This window comes from Eimeria acervulina, genomic scaffold (genome assembly GCF_000499425.1).
Source record: "Eimeria acervulina Houghton genomic scaffold, Eah_scaff11, whole genome shotgun sequence".
NCBI lineage: Eukaryota > Apicomplexa > Conoidasida > Eucoccidiorida > Eimeriidae > Eimeria > Eimeria acervulina.
In genome coordinates this window covers 89866-106144 of record NW_013550385.1, presented here as the reverse complement: position 1 = coordinate 106144, position 16279 = coordinate 89866, and the positions used below count along the sequence as shown (strand labels likewise).

The window sequence follows — 16279 nt, the reverse complement described above, 5'->3', positions numbered from 1 at the left end:
GATCAGACGAGCCTCAGCCTCTGAGCACCAATTGTCACGAACAGGAAGACGAGTGCGGCCTTTGTTGTGCTGCTGCTGGTGGTGGCGGCTGTCTCTCTGCTGCTTTAGAACATGCAGAACCGTCTTCAGTGGAAGCAGATATGCACTGTTAGCTTTTGCTGGTGAGGTCACCTGGAGTGGGTTGTGTTGCAGTGCACAGCAGGGGGATCCTGGCCCTCTATCGGCTCATTATTTCCTAAAAATAAAAGTTTAACGGAAAAAACTGTGTTGCACTTGCTTCGTCGGTAGGCTGACGAACACCTGCACACGAAGACGCCGACGGCTCTGGAGCGTCTGCGGTGGGTTGTGGCTGTGACTGTGCACGTCGGCTGCGCCTAAGCGCCTCTGAACCCCCTTAAATTCAAAATAAGGAATTTAGGGTTTTAAATAATACGAAATGTATTTGATATTGTTAATTACAGATGCAAGAAGAAAGAATTGAGAGCAGGGAAGGCGACAGACATGCGGGGCTGGAGGGGGGGGCGAGCGTTTTGCAATCATCCTCCAGAGAATTGTTGGAAAAAAGCCGAAGGAATTTCCTCCAAATTTTCAAATTTGAATTTTTCAAGGGATTTATTTATGCCTATATAAATACACCGCTTATCCACAAGAGCCGCCACATGTCGGCTGCGCCTTCTCTGCGGCGTACGCACAGTTCAATGCAGATTCTTCCTCCGAAATTACCACCTATTCAGTTGTTCTTGCTTCAGCGATGCTTTGCGACTCTTTTGTAATTCCTGCACGCACCTTTGTTGTCTCCACTTCCTCTATCCGCCATTGAATGCAGCACCATACACGCCGCAAGCCTAGTGTAGTGCACAGAAACATTGCCCCATGCACAGCGCAAATCCTGTCTCATGCATACCAGAAATATCTTCTAGGGCGCTCATCATGCTTAGACGGCGCCTCTTCCGCCGTTGGGTCGTCGGGGATCTTCCGTTGTCTGTTTCTCCTCCTAGTGGACCCCTGAACCCAGCTATTTCATTCTCGGGGCTCCGAGTTGCTGTACGAGCAGGTGCTGCTGCTGGTGATGCTTCAGCTGCAGCTGCTTCCAAATCGCCGCAGGCCTCGACCCTGCTTATCTCTCTTTCGGCGCCTCTACGGAGGGCCCTTGTGAGGCCCCACGCTGCTGCAAGTCGCGGCGTTTTCAAACCTTGGTGCCCTCTTCACAAAAACTTTTGCCGTGGCCTATGCAGCCAGACTAATGTAGCAGCAGATGTAGCCGCTGCTGCAGCAGCGGCAGTATCGGTAGGACGAGCATCCATCGGAGCAGCGGCGACTAATAAGGCTTCTGCCGGTGCTGGTGGGGGCACCTATGCAGGACGTCCTTTGCCGCCTGCTGCTCCTGAGGCTGCAGATGCCGCTTGCTTGGAGTCGGGTGTTGATCTGGTGCAGGTGGACATCAAACGAGACCAGCAGCGCTTCTTGCAGGTATCGCTGCTAACACTGTGCCTGCTGCTGTTGCTGCTGCTCCATTGAGTCGGTAGTAGTTGTTGGAAGGTTGTTATGTATGTTATGCGTTGGTGATTGCAGATGCTAGGCCCATTAAGAGAGGCTCTCCTTGCACGCATTGCCGCCTGCGCCCCGCAGGAGGAGGCGAATGCCCTGAGGAGTTATTATTCACGCGTCATTGACTACAACTGCACAGGTGGCTTTAAACGGAAAAAAAGTGGCCGCGTTGGGTTGCTTAGGTGAAAAGAAGCAGCAGCTTCTGCTGCTTGCTGGCGGCGCTGTGGGTTAGTTTGCTGCTGGTGCTGTTGCTGCACCGATCTGTGCATTCAGAGTCCTGGGCTTGGTGCTCTTTGCTGCTGCATGCAGGGGGGAAGCTGCTGCGAGGGCTGCTGACTGTGTATGCCTCCCTTGCTGCCAACCGAGAGGTTCAATTCCTTCAGCCTTCCGATTCAGCTGCAGGAGCAGCCGCTGCTGCCCCTACTGGAGTAGCCGATGCTGCTCCTGCTGCAGCAGCCGCTGCTGCTCGTGCAACAGCAGCTCCAGCTTTTGCTGCAGTTATTTCTTCTCCTGCTACTGCAGTAGCAGCCGCAGCAGCCACAGCAGCAGGCCGAGCAGCAGCGGCAGCAGCGCCTTTGGCGTGTGGTAGTGGTTCTGGTGCTGCTGGAGCAGCAGCAGTTGAGGATGCTTTCGCTTCTGGGGCTTGTGTATTGGGTTGGGGAGTGGAGCTACTGCAAGCCGCCTTTTTGGTTGCAGATGACCAAATGGACGGCGCATACACTCGCAGAGGAAAAGTGTGCTGGTACAGAAGACAAGAAGTGGGGGCAGCTAACGCTATCAACGACGCGGTCTTCCTCATATACGCTATCCACCAGTCAGACTGAACATAGACCCTGCTGCTGCTGTTGCTGCTGATCCTCCTGCTGATGCAGTTGATGCTGATACTGATGGTGCTGCTTGGGGCTGGGATGGCGGTGGTTCTTTTGTTGCTTCTGCTTGTCTTTTTGAGCGTTGCTGCAGCTGTAGCTGTGCGTGTTCAAGTTGGTTTTACTGCGGACTTTCAGCTGCAGCTGCTGCTGCAGTTGCTGCTGATGCCCTTGGTGGGAACATGAATAGGCTGAACTTCCCAAGACTGCGTGGGGTGTATGTATGCATGGGGAGGTACGGTTTGTGTTATTGTTGCTGGGGTGTACAGAGTGCTACGGGAGTTCCTTGGAAAGCACCCTGCCTCCAGTGCATGCAGCGACTTGCTGCAAGATGTTGCATTTAAAACTGTCTTGGGGCAGCACCTCGACAGCAACGGGGGAGTGCACACGCTGCTGCTGCCCTACAACCAGCAGCAGCAACAGCAGCAGCAGCAGCAGGTGCTGCTGCGAGTACTGCGGGAAGGGAGTGCAGCAGCAACAGCCACGCTGAAGCAGCTAACTGCAGCTGCACGCAGCAGGCAGCAAGCAGCAGCAAGATTAAAGACCAGCTATTATTCCTTCTGGCTCCCCACAGCCTTGGGTAGGGCAGCGGCTGCCTAGACCGACCTCCCCACGCATGCAGTCAGGTGTACATACACCACAGTATCTCCCTCGCAACTGCAGTTCAGCCCACGACACAGAGCTTCATGGCCTGCAGCACTGCATATACCACTGCATGCATTTGCCTTTTTGTCTCTTTAGGGCTTCTGTACAGTGGTGTTTGCGACCGGTCCCTATTGACGAAGGCGGAGGAGATATGTCTCTGCACAGGAGATTACTTTCAGGTGTCTCTTTTCTCCATTCTGGTTTGTGTGTGTTCTGTATGTTTGTTTGTTTGGTTACTGTCTGTGTATGCCTGCCTTGCGGCCTTCCCGTCTTGTTTGTTTGTTGCTTGAGTTTGGTTGTATTCGTTGTTGGATTGTTGCCTCCTTGTGCGTTTTGCTTGTTTCTCTGTTCTTCTTTGCCTCCCGCCTCCTTTGTTTTCTTTCACTGTCTCTGATGGGGCCACTCAGAGAAGAACTGCCAGTTGGCATAGCTCTTCTCTGCTGTTCCGTAGATACTAAGAACCCGCGCTACAGCATCCACACAGCAGCACAGCAGCAGCAGCGCAACAGCTGCAGTACAGCAACACGACAGCAGCAGCACAACAGCACGACAGCAGCACAGCAGCAAAGCAGCACAGCACAGCGAAGCAGCACAGCGGCGCAGCAGCGGGTGTGCCTCTGAGTTTCCTGACGTTATCTTTGTGTGTATGATAGTATTTGGTGGTGTGGCGCAGGCACAGGACGATTTCTTAGACTGCTTCGGCTGTCCAGACGCCTTGGGGAAGCTGGGCACTGACATCCGCGAAGGGAAGTGCAGCTGGCTCTTCGTTGAGGTAAGCGGCACCAAACGCCCCTCCCCTAAAGTGACCCGGAGGCCCGGCAGACACTTTCCGCCTTCTCCTGCACTAACACAACAGCAAAGGTGCTGCGGATGCTGCTGCGGATGCTACTACCGGGGGGCTTTGCATGCGATCACGCACCGCGCTGGCACGCGGAATGTACGTGCACCTTGAAAAGCCCCAGATTTCTGCAGCAGAAGTAGGTACAGAAACCGTGGTTCTACGCTGCTGCAGGCTCTCGCTGCTGCAACCCCCGCTGAAGCAGCGGAGTTGCTCGAGGCCTACGGCAGAGTCCAGGGAGAGGGCACCGTTCGGGAGCTGTACGTACACCTCAAAGTCCAGGAACGCTTCAAAGACTACGAAAACGGCGCGTGCGAGAAGATTTTAAGGTGGGTTGTCGGTGGACTGCAGCGAAAGTAAGGGAGCTGCTGCCAGCAGCAACAACAGCCGCCGCAGCAGCAAAAGTAGCAACAGCATCAGCAGCAACAGCAGCAGCAGAAACAGGCAGCAGTTATAGGGCCTGTGTGTTGATCTATGTTGCTTCTTAGGCTTGTCGATGGCCTCGAACACCCAGGTCTCCAGAGCTACTTCGTGGCGCTGCTGCAACTCCTGCACCGGCGGCCGCAGTGACAGCGAACGAAAGCGCCGCAGGTGTCTGTACTCTGCACGTCGTTGAATATACATTCCACGCTGTTGTCTGTACACTGCACGTTGCTGCGTGTGTAATGCGCAGTCTCCCGGCCCCGCCGTCGTCTTTTTTTGTATGGGGGCCTCGATGGCCCCTCTGAACTTTTGGCGGTTTTGTTTAGAACCGAGAGAATTCCGGCGGAGTTCACGACTAAAACCTAAACCCTTGAGCCATGGTGCATGGTGCATGCATCTGGTGGGCTTGCCCCTGCGTACTAAACCCCACCCCTAACCCCTAAACCCTAAAGAAGCTGAATTCCAAACCCTAAGCCGCAAACCCCAAACCCTAAACCCTGCACAAAGGGTGCATGCAACTAGTGAGCCAGCTCCGGCTGACTGACTCAGTTAGTCTGGCGTATTGACTCTGCATCAATTCAAAACAGTAAATCGGCATCTCCTCCCTTCCCTGCTTTGCTATTAAGGGCGCGAGCAGCGCCACGGCGTCGCCGGCACACAGCGAGCCGCCAACAACAACGGGGAGAGGTGGGGGCCCCTGCTATCTAAAGGAACTGGGGCCCCTCCTTCCCCCCCCTATCAAGTGTCTGTAGGCGCAGAAGAGCCTCAGGAGCAAAACCAAAGCAGCAGAAACAACACCTCCAACAGCTGCAACACCACCAGATAAAGATAAAGCGGTAGCAGCAGCAAGCGCAGCAGCTACTGCAGCAGCAGCATCCGCTGCAGCAACAGCAGCAGCTACTACCGCAGCAGCATCCGCCGCATCCAGTGCCGGTGCCGTTGCGTTTAGGTCTGGTTTATGCTGCTGAAGTCTCTCTGGGTTCGATGGGCCCCAAGTAGTCTGCATTGGTCGTTGCGACTGCAAATATTTGGCTCGCCTCAAACCGAACGCCCAGCAGCTTGAGGCGAATTTCGCCTCCAGAACGCAGGGCCAGAGATCCATCTGAGAAGCTCGGCATTGCGTCTTCTTCCTGGTGCACACAGCAAACAGCAACAGCAACAGCAGCAGCGGCGCAACTAGGGAGTTAAGGCTCTTCGCCAAGTTCTCTGAGCTGGCTGCAACAACTTAGGGATTAGGGTTTGCATTAGGGTCTAGGGTTCACGGCAACAGCCTAGGGCTCAGGGTGTAGGGTTTGGCTTATTACTGTACGCACCTGAAATGTGTATGTGGGGGGTAGAGAAGCCCGCGAGACGAAGACCTTCAAGGGGCCGCACTGTGCAAAGAGGCCGAGTTTGTTTACATCAGTTATCACTGCATCTAAAACCTGTGCATTCAAAAATCCGCACTCTCTATTTCAATCAATTCCCCGTTAATCCTCAGCCACTAACGACTGTCCCGGGTGTACAGACACCCCAAACAACGCGCAAAGCCCTTGGCCTTCACCTCCAGAATAAAACGCAGCTGAACAGAAATATTGCTTAAGATGTGATGTATCTGAATGCCTGTTTTGCGTATTCCTATTTGAATATATATGTGTGATTTCGTGTCTTCGTGTGCCAGCTGTCATTGCACCTCCCTATACACCCCAAGCGCTTTCGCCTCATGCAGCAGCTTTCCCCTTTTCTATGGGAATCAGAAAGAATGGCGTGGGCATAAGCAGAGAAGAATAAGAAACAAATACAATACATATGCAAGCCAGTAGTAGTACACAAACAATGAGTCGATCCAATGCACTTTCAAACACGCAGATTCTTTGTACGTCGTTTTGTATCACCTTTTTGCAAATAAAGTTATACAAGGCGTAAATACAACAGTAATACAGGACGCAGCATGGACATGTAAGTTGCATTTTGCTCTTGTTACTCGTTCTGCTTATTATTCTTATTATTCCTGTTCTTGCCACTATTATTATTATTAGTATTAGTATTAGCATTACTAGTATTAGTATTGCTATTTTTAGAGGGGCAACACTGCGACAGTCTTAGTCCATTCCGTCTGCGTACCTCTTCCTTAAATGGTTTGAAAACGATGGCCTGGTACTTTGCAGCCACAACAACAAGCCCTGTGGAGTCCTGAATTCTCCCTGGAAGATGTTGAAGTACGCGAATGACGCAAACAACATACCTGCAGATACACCTCAGACCACACCACCCCTCGGACGGGACACAAGTAAACAGACAGACGCCCTAAAGCCATGACGAAAAACTGCAGACGCAGAAAGCTGGAAAATACACGATAAGCAGAGGCAAAGGAAAACAGGAGATGCCAGGCAAAAACAAGCGAAAAAAACTTTCGCAAGTTGAGGTGTACATACACCGCAGCCCAGAACGCCTATGATGGGCACCCGTGCAAGCAGCGAAAGCAGTAAGCCCGCCGGAGGTGTCCCTACACTCCAACTACTTCGACTCATAACGCACCCCACACTCTGCAGACACTTCCCCTCCACTTGCTGTCGCAGCAGTGCCTCCACGCTGGCGAGATACTCGGGGCCCAGCTGGGAGGGCCGCAGGGCGACCGATTCCCAGCGCTCAATGACAAAAAACATTTCAAACAAAGCAACAAATAACTGCAGGATCGACTAGGCAAGACGCATGCAGATAGCAAGCAGAAATGCGACACAAAAACGGCTATAGCTGCTCCAGAGGGAACGGTAAACGCAAGTGCTGCTGCCGCAACAACAGCAGCAGCAACAGCGCGTCCTCCAGCATCTGGCGTTGCAACAATCTGCTGCAGCAGCCGTTGCTGTAGTAGAGGTTCCCTCCGTACAGAGACACTCAAGGACAAGCGGCCGCTGCTGCTGCTGCTGCCTGTCCTGCTGCAGGTTTGAAAGAAAATGTTCTGCTGCGGACAGAAGAGACCCTCCTGCTGCAGCAGCAATGGGTACTGCTGTATCAGCTGCAGCAGAAGATCAAGAAAATGCCGTTGCGGCGTAGCTGCATGCAGCTGCATGCAGCCGCACAAGGTCTCCGGCTGTTCGCCAGTGCTTGCAGCTCTGGGCTGACGGGGCCCCCAGGGGCCCCTCAAGAGAGTTTGCCTCTTCTTTGCTCCAAATGCAGAACTATTCATTTCTATTAAACAATAAATGGAGTCAATTGGCTGCGGTGAAGTCCTTTTTGGAATCGATGTTCCCTCTGGGGACATATGTACACACCCGAGCGTGTACATACACCCCAGCATAGCAGCGGCTGCATCTTCGCCTCTGTGAGGCACCGCTCAATCAGTTAATTTTCTTCTGCTCGGCTAAACTGCTAACGGGATCTCTCTTACCTCTATTTTGGGTGAGGCCCGCCGGCTTCCCTCCTCGTGTTGCAGGATGCGGTGCGAATAGGGGGGTGAGGGTTTATGATTCGGCACTGCACTGCAAATTGACCGGGGGTTTAGCGTTTAGGGTTTGAGACGAAGCATTGGAAGGGTTTCGCCAGAATGGCCTCCGCTGCTTGGGGGGCACGAGGGCGCATCGGCAGCTCCTCCAGCACCAGTGGGAGCAGCAGCAGCAGCAGCAGCGGCGGTCTCTGCGTCATAGGAACTGCGTGCCGCTTTGGCAGCGGCCGGGACTCGGCTTCTGAAGAGGACAACCGGCTAATAAAGATAGAGGTGGAGGGCGAAGAAGTGCTTGTAGATCGGTAGGGGCCTTCTCTCTGCCTTTTTCTGCGTCTGATTTCTGTATTTCCGTTGAGGGTCTGTCTCTTCTTTTGTCCTAATTGCTGCGACATTCGTTAGTGTGTGTATCCCTAAGCTGCCCTTCGTTACTCTGTCCCTATCTCTGCTCCTTGCCTTCTCTGTCGTTGTCTGCCGTTCTCTCTTCATCCTCTGTCTCTCGAGCGGTCTCTCTATCGCCTCGTTCGCCTCAACCCTAAACCCTCCTCAGTCTTTGACTCTGCCTGTCTTGTGTTCTGTCCGTCTCATTTGTCTCTCTAGGTTGTGCCTTTCATGTATTGTCTTCATACATTTTCTCCTCTGTCTTCGTCAATCTCGCCTCTCGCCAGTCTATTAGGCAGCCATTGCAGTACCAGTGGGCGTTCTAGGCACTTATATTCCTTTTCGCTGCTGCCGCTGTTGCTGCTGCTGCTTCAGCTACGATGTGCGGCTGCTGCTGGGGGACGTCGCGTCTTTCGCGCGTCAGAACTGCAGCGAAGAGCGGAGGTTGATGGAGCTGCAGGAGAGTCCCGAGATAGAATCCATGCGCTACGAGGTAAACCCAGAACCATAAGCCCTTGGCGCAATGTAATGTAGAGGAGACGGAGTGTCTGTTGGTCTGGGCTTTAGGTTTTAGGGTTTAGGGTTTACTTGGTAATACATGTCTTCCAGGACCTTCCGCGGCGCTCGGCCTTCTCAGACGAGCTGCCCTCGTCGGAGCAGCAGCAGCAAGGGCAGCAGCAGTGGACGCCTACGCTAGAGCAGCAGCAGCAACAGCAGCAGAGGAAGAAGCAACGTACAATGACTGCAGCAGCAGTTTCTCCGGCGCCGCCCAGCGACGGGGCCCCAGTTCCCGAGGGGTGAGGCATTCCCTTGTCTTGTTTGTCATTCAATAGAGCAACTTATGTTTATTGTAGTGTTTGCTTGAACTAAAAATAAACATGCACAACAGTTAACAGCTTCTGCTGTGGAGTTAACGCTCTGTGTGCAGCCCCGACTACAGCGCTGTCCCTCCTCCAGACTCTCTTGACGCTGCTACAGCAACAACCGGTGGGTTGAACTGCTGCTTATTGCTGACAATGATGCTGCTGCTGCTGCTGCAACTTCTGTTTTAGCTGCTTCAGGCTGCAGCTCCTCGTGAGGTCACTGCTGCCCCTCCTGGTTTTGTTGGGACGGGGGGGCCTACTGTTGGATCTGGTTGCTGCAGGGGCTGGGACTGCATGTGCGAGTTGCGGCTGCGATTGTGCTGCGGGTTGATTCTGCTGCTGGTGCAGGTGACTCTGCGGCTTCCCCCGCATCGGAACAGCGCGAACACGGCACTGCAGCTGCACCAACAGCCGCACCAGCAAAGGAGGAGGCAGAAGCAGAGCAACAGCCGGAAAGCAGCAGCTCTGCTGCTACAGGCCTAAACGCCCAGGCTGACCACTCTTCTCAGCAGAGTCCCCAACAGCCGGGCAAACAGCAGCAGCAGCAGCAGCAGGAACACAGCAGCGAGTGCTTCGTTCCTCCGTTCCCAGACCTGCCGACTGACATTTCCTTCCCTGAAAATATAAGGGAGTACTTAGTGGTTGAGCGGACGGCACACTTCGTTCGAGAGGTGCGCTACAATTATAAACACAACCTTAGAGTTTAGGGGACTCAGGGTCTAGGGTTTACAGGCCGCACTGTTTAGGGTTTATTGGACCCAGTGTTTAGGGTTTAGGGTGATCAGCGTTCGGGGTTAAGGGGATTCATTGATTGGGGTTTTAGGGCATCCACCGTTTAGGGTTAAGGGGAGCCAGTGTTTAGGGTTTAGGGGGATTCAGCATTTCGGGTTTAGGGGCGCCAATGTTAGGGTTTAGGCGGCTCATTGTTTAGGGTATAGGTGGTCTGATGCTTAGTGTCTATGTTGCCCAGTTTTAGGGTCTGTGTTGTTGGGCCTCCATGGAGTGCCTTTTACATCGGCACTTCGAGGAGGGGCAGTGGGCACGCAACGAAGGTTGGGTGTGTGTTTGTAGTTTTGCTTGTGCCTTCTGCTGATGCGTCTGCTGCTGCTGTTGCTTCTGCTGCTGATGCTTCTGCTGCTGCTGTTGCTTCTGCTGCTGATGGATGGTGTGCAGGAGGGCGAGCGGATGGAGTTTCGTTTGTTGCTGGATGAGGAGCGGCGTTTTCCTTTTTTATCGTCGAGCCATCGCCTTCATCCATTTTACACTTGGCTAAAAAGACAGGGGCACTCTTTGGTTACACGCGGAGCAGCACTGCTGCCCCCTCGGATCAAAGCAATGCTTGAGTTCGTCTACTCTCTAGGGTGCACTGCAGACCTGCACAAGCAGCAGCAGCAAGAGCAGCAGCAGCAACAGCCAGCACAGACTGCAAAGGGCCAAAATGAAGAGGAGGGAGCCAAGGCGCAGCAGCAGCAGCAGTCTCCGCAGCAGCAACAGCAACAAAAGCAGCAACAGCAACAGCCCAAGCATGACCCTGATGGTGGGCTGGGGCTACTGCTGTCATACGGCAGTGATGATGACGAGGAAGACCCTGTGTCTTCTCAGCAGCCGAAGGAGGAAGAGGAGCAGAAACTGCAGCAGCAGCAACAGCAACGGCAGCAACAACAACAGCAGCAACAACATGAAAGCGAGCAACAACGGGGCCAGACGAAAACTAAACAGGAAGACGCCCTGAACGCAGGCCCCTCAAAAGCAGCGCCATTAAAGAGAAAGCCTCCCCCTGCCCCGCCTTTACCCTCTGTAGCATCGGCAGCAGCAGCATCCCCAGCGCCAGCAGCGGCAGTAGCAGCGGGGGGAGGGGACGATGCGAACGGCGAAGAGGAAGAGGAAGCGGAGGAGGACTCGGAAGACGAGGGAGACAACAGAAGCAACTCAAAAGATCTGACAGCAATGTGGCGTTCTGCACGCGTTACCCGTTTCTCGTTAAAGAAGAAAAAGCCCCAAAGTTTGTTCATAGAACGCAACAGGGAGGACCTGGAAGAAGAAGATATCGACGCCATGATGGAGGCCCTCCCCACGAAGCCCCCATGGGCCCCACCTAACAACAAATTAGGGCTTTCCAAGGTCTGCCAGGGACACTCTCCTGCTGTTGCTGCCCTTGAGGCTCCTGCTGCTCTTGCTGCTGATGTTGCCGCTGGCGCTAATATTGTTGCTGGTGCTCTTTGCGAAAGAGGAGACTCCTTTTCCCTAATCTGCAAAGCCCTAAACCCTGAACACCCTAAATAATGCATCTGTTCTGCTGCGCCTACTTGTTGAAGGAGACGAAAAGAGCACTGGCTAGGGTTTAGGGTTTGTGCTTCGGGGCTTCAGGTTTAGGTGTAGGGATTAGGGTTTAGGGTTTTGGCACCTTTTCTGTTCGTGTGCCTGCATAGGCCTCTGCTGTCTCAATACAGCAGCTGGGACACCAACTGCTGTGTGCAGGAGATCTGTCGCTTGTTCAGCACGCTAAGACGGCAAGTCTGGGGCCCAGTTGTCTGCATGCATGCATGCAAATGGCAGTTCTCTGCATGCATATATGCATGCGTGTACGCATATGTGCATGCGAGGGCAGTTTGTGTGTCTGCACGCTTGCATGCAAGGGGAGCTCTGCCTGTATGCGTGCGCGTACGGGTCTCGTATGCCTGTATGCATGCTTGGGCCCTCATTGCTTTTAAGGCTTCAATTGGGGTGTGGGACGCTGCAGTACGAAGACGACGCCTCGCCTTTTCCTTTTCTCCGGACTTCTTCGATGGACCTCCGGTACTTCAGGTGACCGCTCTAGCCAGGAGCAGCTGCAGCAGCACCAGCAACAGCAGCAGCAACGGCAACAGCTCAAGTATCCCCACTAGCAACAGTACCAATGGCAGCCTGAACAGCGGCAGCAGCAGCAGTTTGGAGGGTGCTTTGTTTGTATTTGCTTGCTGCAGATACGTGTTGAAGTGTATAGAGACAGAGATTCAAAAGGAAGGGTTCATCAAGCCCCAGCCCCTGCGAGGACCAACGCATGAACTGGTTAGCTGCAGCTAACTCACGCCGATGCGCCCCAACACTAAAGTCACCTGAAGGCACTTAAGAAGGGGACAGGCACTTGCTGCTAGACAGACGCCTGCCCCCAATATTTGCACCGTCAGTGGTGGCCCCAGCTGCTTCTGCGGCACCGTGCACATGTCCTGCCGACAGGCTCCCGCTGGTGCTGCTTCTTCCCCATCTGATGCTGCTGTTTGCGCAGGCTCGAAGTTTCATGGCGCGGTTGCAGTTGAACCACCACCTGCAGCAGCGAAAGCAAAAGCTACTGGAGGAGTGCAAGCGGCTATCGGGAGAGACGCAGGAGAATCAGTCTTTAGATTATTTAAAGCGAGTTGAAGCAGCAGCAGCAGCAGCAGCTCCTGCTGCAACGGAAGCCGGCAGCGGCGCCAACAAGACCTCCACAGACGACGCAGCCGCTGCAGCAGGAGCAGTAGCGGCTGCAGCACTAACGCCAGCGGTTGCAGCTGCGCCGTACGACATTGGGGCTGCCGCAGTACCAGCAACAGCGGCGGAGCTCGAAATGACTACAGCAGCAGCAAGTGGGATGGCTGCAGTTACCGCTGACCCTGCTACTATGAACTATTTTGCTATACCGCAGAGCCAGCTGTCTCCTGAAACTGCAGCGCACTTGCATATGCTGGTGCAGCAAATGGCAGCAGCCAGTGCAGCAGATGATGCAGCAACGTACATGGCATGCTACACGGCGTACTGTTACGCACTTGCTGCTCTGTCTCCTGAGGCAGCAGCAGCGGCAGCAGCAGCCTCAACAGCGGCTGCGGCGCCAGCATCACCGTCACCAGCAACAGCAACAGCAACGGCAGCGACAGCTGCAGCACCTGCTGCTGCAGTAACAACAGTAACAGCAGCGCCAACCGTGGCAGCGGTCCCATTGGACCTGGATGCAGTTGCTGAGACCTCACAGGAGGGTTTGCCCAAGTAGAACGTTAACTGCAGAACCACCTTCTGCAACGCCAGCAGCAGCGGCTGCTGCAGCAACGCTCGCAGCAGCAGCGCCAATCCTGGAAGCATCCCATGGGGATCAGCAGGCCGTTGCAGAGGAGCACCAGCTGGGTACTTCTTCTTGAAAGGAGTTGTGTTTCGAAGGCATATTATTTATATCTAGAGCCGATTGTTGGAAACGACGGGAGAGGTTGGCCATGGCTGGCCTGTTATCACAATTGGAGCTGATGAGTTCTCTGCACTAGCGTGCGGAACACTTTGGTTTAATAAAGACGTTTTAGCTGACTTTTTAATGCAGTTACTCGTTTGCACCTTCCACTCTTTTTCTCACAAGGATGTTGACCTTGTGGTGACTTCAGTTCAGCTCGTTGTAGTCGGTGGCTGCCACCTCAGTGGCATATCCGCTGTACGCATCCTAAACCCTAGAGGCTCCTAGTCTAGCACTAAGTACTTAGAGAAGATCTGTTTCCTTTAAATGTATGCACTTGGCTATGGAGCAGAAAGCTTAAGGCGCAGTTGAAACTGCTATCACGCAGTGGCTGGAGCCTCCCTGGGGATATGTGCTGCTTGCATGCAGCTGCTGCTGTAACTGCTTCCCACTCCTTACAACGGCAACAGCGAAAGCAGCAGCAGCAGCAGCAGCAGTAGCAGCACTGGCAGCAACAGTAGCAACGGGAGTGGGAGTGGTGCTATTGCAAGTCACGTCTGTGGAGATCCCGCAGTGTTTGTGGCATCTGTTGCAGTTGAGTCATGCAGCTTCAGGAGCCGGCGATCAACAAAAGGCTCGTCTGGTATCAGAGCCTCCCACACTCTTTGATGTGCGTAGAGCAGGTCCCCGAAGGCCTCAGCGGCAGTGAACTGCAAGGCGCAGCAAACGAACAGCAGTAGCAGCAAATGCAACAACAGCAGCAATCACTGTGCACTGTGTGAGGGGTGTAGGGGACGCACGAAAGCTCGGCAGACAGCAAAGTCTCACCTGCTCTTCTGCGGTAATAGGGACCCCGTCGATCTGCAGCAGCTGCGGTAGCATGTGGACGCAGTGCAGCCGCCAGTGAGGGAAGAAGACAATCGGCCCTGGAGACACTTGCAGGCTCTGGAGGGCCTCGGTTGACTTCAGCGCTGACAGCTGCAGCGGTTGCTCCAGACTACTGTTCTGCTGTATGTACAGCTCGCGCAACAGGCCATTCCTGCCGAGGCCCAGGGGCTCGAGCGATTGCAACTTGTTGCCCTGTTTAAAAACAAGACACATAAAACGATCTTTTCCATATTTGTACTGTATTGCATACAGAGCCAGCCATCGGCTCCCTTCAGGAGGCAACAACGAAGCAGGGAGGGCCGGACGAACCTCAGCATGAAGGACCACCAAATGGGGGGCTCGTTGAATGCCTTCGAGGCTTCTTAATTGATTGTTGCTGACGTTTAGAGTGTCTAGACACTTGAGGTGGGGGAGAGGCTCGAGTGAGTCAACTGCATTGTTACTTATGTCCAACTCCCTCAACAAGCTGTTCTTCTCCAAGCTGCCTCCTCTTAAGGAGGCTATACGGTTGCCGGCGAGACACAGCACACGCAGACGGACGTTGAACTGCCAGTCTCCTGACCTCATCAATTCAAATCACAAGCCAAAGGGGAAGTGTCTATCCCCCGAATCAATACACAATATGAATATGCCCATGCCCCGCTGCAGCGTAACCTCTTAACGCGGTGCATCTCAGCTGCAGTGGCCTCAGTTCTTCTGCTTCAACCACCAAAGTAACTCTTAAAGCATGCAATGCTTTTTAGGCAACAGGCAACTAGGAGGCTAGGGTGTAGGGTTCAGGGCTTTTTATGGATTAGGGCTTCTTTGTGGCACCTAGAGCGGCAATGTGGTTGTTGCTGAGATCGACGTGCTCCAGCTTGGGGTTTGCTGAGAGTTCGTTGGCGGATTGAATTTGGTTCTTGTGAGCATGGAGACGGACCAGGTTGGCAGCCAGGCGAATGGGGTAAAGGCTTCTGAGTTTGTTGTGAGAGACGTCGAGAACCAGCAGTTTGGTGAAGTCGCACAGCAGCACCAGGCGCCCAAGGCCCCTCCCCGCCAGCGACAGAGACACGTTCCCCAGCCTTCCGTCCGGAGGCGTCTGCTGCAGCCCGCTGAGGCCTTCTTTGAGCCACGCGACACTCTCCTCAGAAGACGGAAACTGCAACAACCCACTCGAGAGAAAAACGGCACCAATGAAACAGACAATATTCCACACAAGGTCTGCCCCAGTTGGGGGGGAGATTCAGCCAGCGGCGGAGGAGGCCCAACGGCGAGGCGAGAACTTTTAAAGGCCGTCAAGGACTTACTGGGGACCTGGCTAGCTGCAGAGAAACTAAGTCCCCCGGCTGCCTTTTGTGTGGTTTCCCTGTTCTGCGCAGTGCAGCTAGAGACTGTGCCTCTATCGCTCTTGGTCTAAGCAACCATTTTATGGAGAGAAGCACCGCTCTCCCTTTTGGGAAGCTCTGACGTGATGCAGAACTGCTAGGGGGAAAGAGAACCGTCGTGCGGCTACGGCAGTTGGGGGTACAATGGAAAAAAGGGCCTCAAACTCAAGAAAGAAGGCAACAATGCAGTGTCTGTGGTATAGTTGGCTCATAAAAGGACACTGCCGAGTTTGGGTAAGCCAGACCCCAACTGTAAACCCGAAAACCGTAAACTGTAGGCATTAGGTACTTATAAGGCGCCCGCTGCAGGGGCCCTTCTTCAGTACGCATTGCAAAATGAGTGGTTGCTTTTTCAGATATTGAGCAGAGGAGGACCTGCGAAATTTGCGGTGAAGACGCTTCTAAAGTTGAAGGACAAAAGCTGCTGTGTAAGGACAGTTGTATGCCTCTTGTTATTCTGCCCTTTTGGTTCATTAGCTGTTACACTTCGTCTCTACTACGCGTCGCCTGTGGGGCGCGCCTTGCTGGGTAGTGGCAATTCAATTAGGCACTTTTCCTTCTTGCTTTCGATGCAACAGTCCTTACCGTCCCTTCTTCTAGTGGGCCCTCCTCCAGGGCCCTTCTCATGGGCCAGCCGCTGCCCACGTCGGCAGCCATGTCTCTTTTGTTGCAGCCTCACCGCGATTCAGATACAGGAGTAAAATGAAGTTGAATAAGCTCCTGTTTAGATGAAATTCTGCTTGGCGTGTATTCCAACGCCTTCTTTTATGCAGAAGAAGGTAGATGCTCTGGCGTTTGTCCAGCAAGACAACGAAACCAGGCAGCGGGGCCCAGAGCGGTCGAGGAGACAGTCCCTCCTCCGCACTCTCTCGGA

General features: G+C 53.8%; 4 protein-coding genes across 4 annotated transcripts; 2 read left to right on the top strand and 2 right to left on the bottom strand.

The window, feature by feature from the left end:
- Positions 1 to 930: 930 nt before the first annotated feature.
- EAH_00003240 (farnesyl pyrophosphate synthetase, putative) lies at positions 931 to 4467 on the top strand (the record flags this gene model as incomplete). Its single annotated transcript, XM_013397673.1, has 8 exons — positions 931 to 1470; positions 1573 to 1687; positions 1858 to 2362; positions 2684 to 2994; positions 3156 to 3259; positions 3511 to 3831; positions 4072 to 4226; positions 4386 to 4467. The coding sequence occupies 8 exons, from the start codon at positions 931 to 933 to the stop codon at positions 4465 to 4467; spliced, it is 2133 nt and encodes a 710-aa protein (XP_013253127.1).
- An 809-nt stretch (positions 4468 to 5276) lies between these two features.
- EAH_00003230 (DNA-directed RNA polymerase II subunit RPB7, putative) lies at positions 5277 to 6965 on the bottom strand (the record flags this gene model as incomplete). The annotated part of the gene is made up of 4 exons (XM_013397672.1): positions 5277 to 5450; positions 5634 to 5744; positions 6424 to 6544; positions 6838 to 6965. The coding sequence occupies 4 exons, from the start codon at positions 6963 to 6965 to the stop codon at positions 5277 to 5279; spliced, it is 534 nt and encodes a 177-aa protein (XP_013253126.1).
- Positions 6966 to 7843: 878 nt separating this feature from the next.
- EAH_00003220 (splicing factor, arginine/serine-rich 8, putative) lies at positions 7844 to 12985 on the top strand (the record flags this gene model as incomplete). Its single annotated transcript, XM_013397671.1, has 9 exons — positions 7844 to 8043; positions 8495 to 8612; positions 8729 to 8916; positions 9048 to 9106; positions 9331 to 9653; positions 10156 to 11194; positions 11619 to 11778; positions 11946 to 12030; positions 12248 to 12985. The coding sequence occupies 9 exons, from the start codon at positions 7844 to 7846 to the stop codon at positions 12983 to 12985; spliced, it is 2910 nt and encodes a 969-aa protein (XP_013253125.1).
- Positions 12986 to 13704: 719 nt separating this feature from the next.
- Positions 13705 to 16062, bottom strand: EAH_00003210 (hypothetical protein, conserved; the record flags this gene model as incomplete). The annotated part of the gene is made up of 5 exons (XM_013397670.1): positions 13705 to 13863; positions 13982 to 14233; positions 14351 to 14598; positions 14855 to 15179; positions 15991 to 16062. The coding sequence occupies 5 exons, from the start codon at positions 16060 to 16062 to the stop codon at positions 13705 to 13707; spliced, it is 1056 nt and encodes a 351-aa protein (XP_013253124.1).
- Between the last annotated feature and the right edge of the window lie 217 nt (positions 16063 to 16279).